General features: G+C 37.4%; 1 protein-coding gene across 1 annotated transcript; it reads right to left on the reverse strand.

Annotated features, from left to right (window-relative positions):
- Window positions 1-6,420: 6,420 nt before the first annotated feature.
- On the reverse strand, window positions 6,421-8,749 carry LOC112167659. Its single transcript, XM_024304709.2, has 3 exons — window positions 8,655-8,749; window positions 6,957-7,796; window positions 6,421-6,852 (listed from the first exon to the last, which is right to left on the reverse strand). Exons 1-3 carry the CDS (start codon window positions 8,725-8,727, stop codon window positions 6,824-6,826), a joined length of 942 nt encoding a protein of 313 aa, XP_024160477.2. The 5' UTR covers window positions 8,728-8,749; the 3' UTR covers window positions 6,421-6,823.
- Window positions 8,750-11,233: the final 2,484 nt, after the last annotated feature.

Consider the following 11,233-nt stretch of genomic DNA (forward strand, 5'->3'; position numbering starts at 1 on the left):
TTGTGAGAATGGACAAGAGTTCCTTTGCATCACCTCTAATGACTATGGACATAAACGAGTATTAGAGAAACTTATGTGTCGCTCTAGTGAGTTGTATGCAACCACTATTCGAGTCATTGAATCCAACCATGTCACGAGAAGATGACTTATGGGATTCTGACACATATAGGCTTTGGCACGACCGTTTGGGACACCCAGGTCATGATATGATGATCCGTGATATTAAAGACTTCACACGGACATCTCTTCCTCAGAACGAAGAGAAGTGAGAATCAATGGAGCCGTGATCCCCCTACAGCAAAATCATGTCTTTGATGCTTCTCAAAGTAAATTGTGACATTGTGGCTTAACCAAAACTTTCATTCGTTTTGTAAAGCCTGTTTTTTTTTTTTTTTAATGATCAAGACCATCCTATACAAAGGACACTAAAGAAATAATTCCATTCTTACAGAGAATTCAAGGGAATTTTGTGGATCGATTCAACCAACTTGCGGACTGCTTAGATGTTTTATGGTGTTGGTTACTGTGCGGACACGCTGGTCACATGTCACGCTATCATCCACTCATAATGCTACTTATGATGAACTCCTAGCCCATAACATATGGCTATGGGCTCACTACCTAGATCATCTGATTCAGTCAATTTGACTTGATAATGCTAGAGAGTTTACATCGAAAATTTTTGATGACTATTGCGTATCATTGGGTATTGATATCAAGTATTATATTCCCATGTATACACCCAATTGGTCTCGCGGAAAAGTCACCATTAAAATACTACGATGGTAGCCTGGACTTTGGTAATGCGCACCAATATTTCCGCTTGGGTTATGCAATATCGCATGCAGCTATGCTAATTCGTCTATGGCTCATAGCAGCCACTCAATGTTTATTTGCGTTACAGCTAGTGACTGGGTTCGAGTCTAATATCTCGTACTTATGCATATTTTAGTGTGCAATTTATGTGCCAATTGCGCCGTCACAGCGCATCAACATGAGTCATTGCAACAAATGCATATATATATATATATATATATATATATTTGTGTTGGACATAAGTCTCCAACCATAAGTCCGCTATGTAAAGCCCTTGACAGGCGATCTCTTTTTCGCTGGATTTGCAAATTTTCACTTTGATGAGACAGTCTTCCTGTCGTTAGGGGGAGATTAGAACGTCAATGTTCAACTGAAACGATAGGAATTGTCGTGGTCTGTCCCCACTATGTCTCATCTTGATCCCCTAAAAGTGACGAGATCACATATACCTGTTGCAAACATATCTACAAGGATTGATGTCCCCACAAGAGGACATGATGCCACCCAGAGGAGATGGGTACGGCACCACTACCATGGATGGTGGTATGGTGATGCCACAAAGGTGGCATAATGGCATTATAGGCCATGGGTTCCACTAGAGAGCATAGGAGACCCGTATGTTCGATGGATTCTCGCCCTAGAAAGAGAGCGAGTTTGGCACAACTTGATCCATTGATCATTGATACTCAAAATCCGTCTCATGAGAATATTCTGGATTGTGGTTATGTCCAAAAGACATCGTTGGGGGACATTGAGATCTCTACGTATTACATTAGTGTACATGAAGACGTGGAATTATTGAGACCAATGACATCGAACCTTACTCCATTGAAGAATGCCAACGTAGAGAAAATTGGTCTAAATGGAAAGATGCAATCCAGGTTGAATTGGATTCACTAACGAAGAGGGAGGATTTCAGGCCTGAGATGCCAACACCTCCTAACATATAACCAGTTGACATCAATAGGTTTTCGTTAGATAGCGTGATGAGAAAATGAGATGATAATCTCGCCTTATGGCGCAAGGCTTCTCACAAAACGCCCTGGAATCGACTACGAGAAGGCATATTCTCTCGTAATGGATGTCATTGCACACCACTACCTTTTCAGTTTGGTAGTTTCCGAATAACTGAACATACAGCTTACGAATGTGATCACTTCGTATCTCTATGGGGATCTAGATACAGAATATAATGAAGGTTCTTATGGACTTCATTTACCCAAATCAAGTGGCTCTTGACCACGGAGCGAGTTTGCAATGAGGGTGAAACTCTCACTAAAGTGACTACTTGATTGGGAAGGGATATGATGAACTATGCCCTTGCGTTTTCATGACAAGTTCTGGATTTGCAATTGTCACGGTTTATGTTGGCAAACATAACTGCAACTCTTGAGAGCTAAGAGAAACCGCTGAACACCTGAAATCCGAGTTTGAGATTAAGGACCTTGGGAGAACATGGTTTTGTCTACATTTAGAACTTGTAACCGTGTCAATAAATGCTTTGCATTTTGATAAAGTCAAATATACACTCCCATGGTATTCCGTAGTCTTGGTCCTAAAAGGGATCCATCCTAGGGATGATGACGAAAACGTGTTAATAGCAAAAGTGCTTACCTGAGTATAATAGGCGCATTATTGTACTTATCACAATACAAAACTGGACACCTCATTTGTTATGAACTTGTTGAAAGATTAAAACACTAAAGCACACATAATCGCATATTGAATAAACACAACAAAACATATCATTACAAACAGAGTGCAGCAGATAAACATGTCTCATGTGTCTTCATAACTTGCAGAAGAACTCGTACCATGGGATGATGAAAAGGAGGCCATTGCTTTAGAAACAAGAACTTCTGTGATCCTCTCTCTGTTTACTCGCAACTATCTATGGGGCTAGATCTCTGAAAGCTCGTTAATAGAGAGGTCACAGGGACCTTGTTTATATAGTGATCAATGTAAATAGAGTCCTCCCCATAAGAGGCATATGAATTCTATTGAAACTGATCTACTACAATTATATCCGATGTTTATTACTTGGTTTCCAAGATATTTAGATCTCCTATTATGAAGTGTGATTCTTATCACAACATAATTATACAAGGACTAGGAAAAGTGTTCTGCCTCGGATTAATTATTTCTGCAATCTATGATAAGTTATCAATCATAATGCAAATTGTATTTATGTTCAAACTCTATTCTTACAATCTCCCACTTGAACATTCATACAATTTACTTTGACAACGATATCATCTTAATCAGAAACAACAATCACTGAAGTGTGCACTGAGACAAAACAAGCTCCAAAAATCTAATCAAATCTCTGTCAATGCAGCACTATAAAGAAGAACTACAGAAAATTTCAAATTTGAAAAATTTGATTACTCTGCAATTACAGACTCCATAGTTCTACATTACATGAGACACTAAACATCACTTAATATATGTAATGCCAATATAAAAAGAATCAACTGATAATGCATTGCATATGATCCACAGAATGGTTCAATGTGCCAGAACCTCATCAATTTGTTATTTAAACATATAAACAACATCTCATAAATATTTGATTCAATATGACCATTTACCAGAATGTATACTTGAATTGTAAAAGTCATAAGGATCAAAAGAAACAACAAACGAAAAAGGTACTGCAGTAACAAAATTGATCAGAAAATACGAATGATTTATTAATAAAATCAACTGAAGATTACATCAAAATAGTTCTGAGAAAACAGAACTAAAATCAAAAGAAAGTTTAAAAAAACTTTAAAGAAAATTCAGCTTTACTGGAATGAAAAATGGCTCCCACTTAAAAATGCAAATCTCCCACTAAACTTCAGAGTCCAAGGTTGGGAGGATGCCCATCTTTTCAGTATGAGTTTGAAAAGCTACTACAGTTAGGGGTTTTGTGAAAGGGTCTGCGAGCTGCTCCAGTGTATGAATTTTAGCAATCTCCAACTCCTTATGCTTCACTCTTTCCCTAACACTATAGTACTTCAAGTCTATATGTTTAGAGTTAGTTGACCTCTTATTATTCTTTGTAAAATACACTGCAGCAGAGTTATCACAATGTATTTTCAAAGGTCTAGAAATTATAGAATCAACTAACTTAGTTTGCTGCAGAAAATTCTTCAACCATAGACCTTGACAAGTCGCTTCATAAATTGCAATATATTCTGCCATCATAGTAGAAGTAGCAGTCTGACTTTGTTTTACACTTTTCCAGGCTATAGCACCTCCAGCTAACATGAATACATATCCAGAGGTAGACTTTCCAGAATCAGAATATTGCCCTGCAAAATCTGCGTCTGAGTAGCCTTCTACTTCAAGCTCATTCACCCTTCTATATACCAAACAGTAATTTTTGGTTTTCTGCAAGTATCTTAATACCTTCTTTCCAGCAATCCAGTGCTCATGACCTGGATTGGATTGAAATCTAGCTAAAATGCCCACTGCATATGCCAAATCAGGCCTTGTACAAACTTGAGCGTACATCAAGCTGCCTACAAGTCTAGAATATGGCTTGTTTTTCATATCTTCTTCCTCAAGCTTGTTTCTAGGACACTGACTTTTGTTTAATTTATCACCTTTGGACATTGGAACATGTCCTGGTGAACAGCTATGCATATCAAACCTCTTTAGAACCTTAGAGATATAACTTTGCTGAGATAATCCTAAGAGATGCTTGGTTCTATCTCTATGTATTTCAATTCCCAAAACGTATGATGCTTCCCCCAAATCTTTCATATCAAAATGATTTGATAGAAAGATTTTAGTATCATGCAGCAAACCATAATCAGTGCTAGCCAACAAAATGTCATCAACATAGAGAACAAGAAAAATAAAGTTGCTGCCACTTGTTTTCATGTAAACGCATTCATCTACCAAATTTTCTGTGAAACCAAAAGAACTTATAACTGCGTCAAACTTAAGATACCACTGCCTCGAAGCCTGTTTCAAGCCATAGATTGATTTGTTCAATTTGCATACTAAGTGTTCAGTTCCAGGTTCTACAAAACCCTCTGGTTGCTTCATATAAATTTCCTCATCCAAATCACCATTTAGAAAAGCTGTTTTAACATCCATTTGATGCAACTCCATGTCGTAATGAGCTACTAGAGCCATTATGATCCTAAAAGCATCCTTTGTAGAAACCGGGGAAAAAGTTTCATTAAAGTCTATTCCCTCTTTTTGGGTGAATCCTTTGGCTACAAGTCTGGCCTTATGTCTCTCTATTGAGCCATCTGCACATCTCTTGGTTTTAAATACCCATTTGCAGCCAATGGATTTGTGGTTCTTAACTGGTTCAACTAATTCCCACACTTGATTGTCATACATGGACTTAATCTCAGCTTGCATCGCTTCATCCCATTTCAATCTATCATCACTACTGACTGCTTGCTTAAAACTTAGAGGGTCATTGTCATCACAAAAGTCAAGCTCTGCTTCCTGCAAATAGATTTCATATTCTTCAGTATTAATAGCAGGTTTTCTAGTTCTTCCTGACCTTCTCAAAACTTGATTATCATTCACATTTTCATTTTGAGCTCCTTCTTCTTCTGCCACAACTTCAGGTTGAGGGTTAGCTATGACATCTACAGGATTTGGTATTTGAACATTTTGGTCTTCCTGCACAACTTCAATTTGAGGTTGTACAGTAGGTTCATTTGTGACCATAGAGTCTAATGGTGGTGATGATAAAAGTTCAGTTTCTTTATCTGGTAATTCTTGGAATTCAAGCTCCAAGTCTTCATAAGCATGTGCATAATTTATTTCATCGAAAAATACTGCTCTATTTGTCTCAATGATCCTCGTGGTGTGGTCTGGACTATAAAATCTATATCCGAATGATCTTTCCGGATAGCCAATAAAATAGGCAGTAATGGTTTTCGGGTCCAGCTTCCCAATTTGAGGATTATAAGGTCTAGCCTCAGCTCTGCAGCCCCAAACATGTATGTGGTGCACACTAGGTTTCTTATTTTTCCACAACTCATAGGGGGTTTTGGGAACGGCTTTGCTTGGGGTTCTGTTTATCAAGTAGTTAGCCGTTTTTAAAGCTTCACCCCAAAGGTATCTAGGGAGCCCTGAGGTACACATTATGCTTCTCACCATGTTGAGAAGAGATCTATTTCTTCTCTCTGAGACACCATTTGATTCAGGTGTTCCAGGTGTTGTGTATTGAGCTTGAATGCCATGTTTTTCTAAGTAAAGCGCAAATGGTCCCTTCTGCTGCCCAGTTTCAGTGTATTTACCATAGTATTCTCCCCCTCTGTCTGATCTAACGGCTTTTATTTCTCTCCCCAATTCCTTTTCGGCCTCAGCTCTAAAGATAATAAATTTTTCCAATGCTTGAGATTTTTCAGATAACAAGAATACGTGACAAAACCTGGTTGCATCATCAATGAATGTAATGAAATATCTATTGCCACAGATAGTTCTATTTGCAAACGGTCCACAAATATCAGTATGAATTAGCTGTAGAGGTTCAGTGTTTCTATTCGATATCTTGTTTCTTGACTTTGTCAGTTTTCCTTTAACACACTCAATGCAGATATCAAAATCAGACCAATCAAGTACAGGTAACAATTTTTCTTTTTCCATTCTTTTAAGTCTATCTTTTGAAATATGCGCAAGTCTCCTATGCCAAAGAAAAGCAGAATTTTCACTGAACTTTCTTTTCTTATTCAAACTGTTTCTTTCATTTTCAATCAATAACACATCATGTGGTAAACTGCAGTCAAGCATCCAGTAATCATGAACAAGAGAAGCAGAAGCAAAGTAACCAGAAGAATGGGAGATTTTTATTCCTTCAAGATTGATGAAAAAAGTACATCCATTCCTAACCAAACGAGCTACTGAAATCAATTTCCTCTTCATAGAGGGAATATAAAAAACATTATCCAAAATATAACTAGAGCCAGATCCTAAAGACAACTTGACTGTCCCTATAGCTTTGACAGCCACTCCCATTCCATTTCCTACTGAGACATTGACTTCACTTCTACTTGGGGCCCTCTTTGTTAGGAAGTCCTGCAAACAATTAGTGATATGAATGGGTGAGGCTGTGTCAAGGTACCAAGAACTAGAAGAAAAATCTACTGCATTAACCTCAATAGAAAACACTGAAACCTTACCCTTTTTAGCTAACCAATCTTTGAAGCCCTTGCAATTTTTCTTAATGTGCCCCTCCTTTTTGCAGAAAAAACACTTAAAATTTCCAGCCTTTTTCATCTTGCCTGCTGCCTTTTTGGGGCTAAGTTTGGTGGACTTAACTCCACTAGTGCCTTCACCAGAACCAGCAACAGCTACTGCACTAGACCCTGTAGCTTTCCCTTTACCCTTCCAGCTCAGCTTATTAACTAAATTGACTGAAACTGTACCCTCTCTCTTATGGAGCTCTTCTTCTTGCACACAAATAGCTATTAATTCATTCAAATCCCACTGCTCTTTCTGAGCAAAATAAGCTGTTTTAAGCGGACTAAAGGTTGCAGGGAGGTTTCTCAAAGCAAGATGGACAATAAAAGCATCAGGAAAGACAATATCTAAGTTTGCCAGCCTAGTAGTAATCTGAATAATTTTCATTATATGCTCTCTGACACTACCTGATGCGTCATACTTAGAGGTTATCAGCCTATCCAGCAACAGTGATATTTCAGCCTTCACATTCTCTGTAAACTTTAACCCAATGGCAGTCATAAATTCTAAAGCAGTTTCAGGTTCAACCACACTACCCCTCACGATTGGTGACATAGTCTGCTTCAAGATAAGCTTCGTCATTCTATTCGCCCTGTGCCAATCTCTATGCCTAGCAATCGAAGGTTCATCACTCTGATCATTAATAACAGGCTCAGGTTCAGTTAAACAGAAATCGATGCCCTGAAGACCAAGATAAAGCTCAACATTTTCTTTCCATCTTTTGAAATTAGACCCATTCAGAGGCTCAATGTTGGACAGGGAAATGCCAGAATTCAAAGCTGAAAACAAAAATTAAAGAAGGTTTTAGTTTTCTGTCAAAATAAAAATTTGTTTGAAAAGGTGGATAGAAATATATCGCATAATAATACACAACGATTCAAACAAAAAATACACAATGTATGGGATACATTTCATCACAGAAAACACACAAAAACCCCAAAAGCACATTCAATGAAAGACTTTACCTGTTGGCAAAAAGATAATTCATTATACTAAAGTTACTCAATTGTAAAAACTGAAAATTTAGAAAATAAGGCATCACTGAACAATCAACGCATGTTAGCAAGAAGAAGAGTTCAGATCACTGAATTTAATCTCTAAAATTTCATATTACACTGTTTTGATTTTAAGAATATGCAGGTCAATCCTTCTGTTGAAGATACAATCACATCCCAAAAAGCAAAGACACAAGTTTAGTTTTATTCTAATGATCAACAGAACAGTATAGTGATAGATTGATGTTACAACATGCATCAAAACACCATTATGTGATCTAGAACTTATGGTTGTTACTGAATGATTTTAATCTTATACAACCAGTCAATTAGAAAATCAAATAACAAGGCGTAATGAATCAATTCTGGGAGATTTTCTTGTTAATTGATATTTCACTCAATTTGATACAAACACATAGATCAATCAGTAGACAACCAAAACACAAGAATCATTCTCAATCATAATCAATACCAGCAAAAGTCGAGATACCAGAAAATCATGATCAAGAAATTCAAATTTAAATTCCATCCGGTCACGTTCTACTCTATCCTACGTGCACGCCGGGAATGCATTCTAGGGTTCTTGCTCACAATTATAATCAATTACATATCAAGTTCCAGTTTTGAAAAGAAGAAACGTACCCGGATGTTCCCGCGCTGCAATTAGAGTTAATAATATGCATATATACATGTATAGAAAGATTCGAAGAGACATACACACTTGGTTTCTTAAATCAATTGCATTCAGAAGCACAAAATCAGCGGAATTGAAATTCTTTCTTCATAATCCCTAAATCCCAAAATATAAAACTGAAGAGAGGAGACCGTTCTAACGGTCATTCTGGGATTAAACTAAAACGCGTGTTTGCGCATTGGGTTTAATAGAAAAGGCTTCTGCATGGTCAGTATTGGACCCATTAAGGTTATGGCCCAGTTCCGGAAAAAAGATGATTGTTCCTCATGAACAACAATTATACATATATATGCATATAACAATAACCCTTGGTTTTGTAAAACTTAATCCGGTTTATTAACATGCAATTCAAGCTCTGATACCAATTGAAAGATTAAAACACTAAAGCACACATAATCGCATATTGAATAAACACAACAAAACATATCATTACAAACAGAGTGCAGCAGATAAACATGTCTCATGTGTCTTCATAACTTGCAGAAGAACTCGTACCATGGGATGATGAAAAGGAGGCCATTGCTTTAGAAACAAGAACTTCTGTGATCCTCTCTCTGTTTACTCGCAACTATCTATGGGGCTAGATCTCTGAAAGCTCGTTAATAGAGAGGTCACAGGGACCTTGTTTATATAGTGATCAATGTAAATAGAGTCCTCCCCATAAGAGGCATATGAATTCTATTGAAACTGATCTACTACAATTATATCCGATGTTTATTACTTGGTTTCCAAGATATTTAGATCTCCTATTATGAAGTGTGATTCTTATCACAACATAATTATACAAGGACTAGGAAAAGTGTTCTGCCTCGGATTAATTATTTCTGCAATCTATGATAAGTTATCAATCATAATGCAAATTGTATTTATGTTCAAACTCTATTCTTACACTTGTTGGCCAGATGTAGCCCTGAGCCAACGTAATGCCATTGGACTGGTATAAAGACAATCTTTCGTTACTTAAAATGTACGATAGATACGGGCTTGTTCTATCCCTGCAGAGAGAAAAGAATGACAGAAGAATGAGAACGGATCTCATTAGCCCAAGTGGCACCATCCAAGACGCTGTGATAGGCAAAAACCGCTGACCACCCATCTTCCTCCCTTACATCAAAACAATGATGATGTTTTGATGGATTTTGCTGATGTAGGGTATCTCTCTGACCCTCACAAAGGTCGCTCCCAAATGAGTTATGTCTTTACCATGTGAAGCATTGCGATATCTTGGAGGTCTACAAAGCAGACTCTTGTTGCTACTTCCTCAAATCATGCAGAGATTATTGCTCTACATGAGGCGGTGCGAGAATGCATATGGCTGAGGTCTGTAATTAGACAGATTCGAGGAACTTGTGGTTTGAAGTCTACCACAAATGAACCTACATGAATTTATGAAGATAATGCAGCTTGTATTGAGCAAATGAAATTAGGTTTCATCAAGGGCGACAACACCAAGCATATATTGCCTAAGTTCTTTTACAATCAGCAACAACAAGCACCTCTAAATATTGAAGTGAATCAAATCCGATATGAGGATAATGTAGCGGACTTATTTAGTAAGTCGTTACCTAAATCCACCTTCGAGAAACATGTGAAAAGTGTCGGATTGAGAAAGTTATCCAAACTCCCATGATTGTAGCAATCAGGGGGAGATATTAACATCAGGGGGAGGTATGATGTCTACATGTTCGATCTCGAAGAGTGAAGGACGTGTTGTGCTCTTTTTGTCCTTCGACCAGGGTTATTTTTGTCCCACAGAGTTTTTGTTACCTGGCAAGGTTTTTAGTGAGGCAACAATCAAAACGTCATCACCAAGTTTGAGCGGCACAAGGGAGAGTGTTGAAGGATGTCGACATCATGTGTGCCTCTTCAAACTAGGGTTTAGTTTTAGAGTTGTATTAGGAGAAAGTTCTAGATTTTCTAGTTATGTTCGGATTCTATTACCTTTCATGTACTCTGTAAATCCCTATATAAATGGCTCCTATTATAAATAATAATACACAATTCTCCCTGCAATTCCATTCTCCTACAGCACATAAATCAATCTACATATATCAGTGGATCCACAAAATCATTCAGAATTGGTACTAGCATGACGTCTTGAGGCATCGGATGTAAAATAAATTCAGCAAAAATAACCCCATAGAAGTACAAAATCAATGTGGGAAGAATTGTTTGTTGGCAAAGGTGCATTTATCTTTATTTTACTTTTTGCGGGAAGATTTTAGCAGCAAATAATTCGTTAAGCAATCTATATCCATTTTAATATTTTTTTGGAGGTTTTTACCAACGACTTGTCATCGGCCCAGATGTGTATTTTTTTTTAAGGGAGTCTTTTGACGACGAAAACTCATCAGCAAATTTGTATTCTTTTTTGTAGGAGACTAGTGCCGACTGGGCATCTCTTTATTTATAACGTACTATCATGCATCTCAATATCTCATGTCTATTCGTCTTCTTTATGATTTGGCATGATTTTCGGCAGAAGGTACATGATTTTAATGATCCTTTCTAATATGTTTGAATCATG

This window comes from Rosa chinensis, chromosome 5, assembly GCF_002994745.2.
Source record: "Rosa chinensis cultivar Old Blush chromosome 5, RchiOBHm-V2, whole genome shotgun sequence".
Taxonomy (NCBI): domain Eukaryota; kingdom Viridiplantae; phylum Streptophyta; class Magnoliopsida; order Rosales; family Rosaceae; genus Rosa; species Rosa chinensis.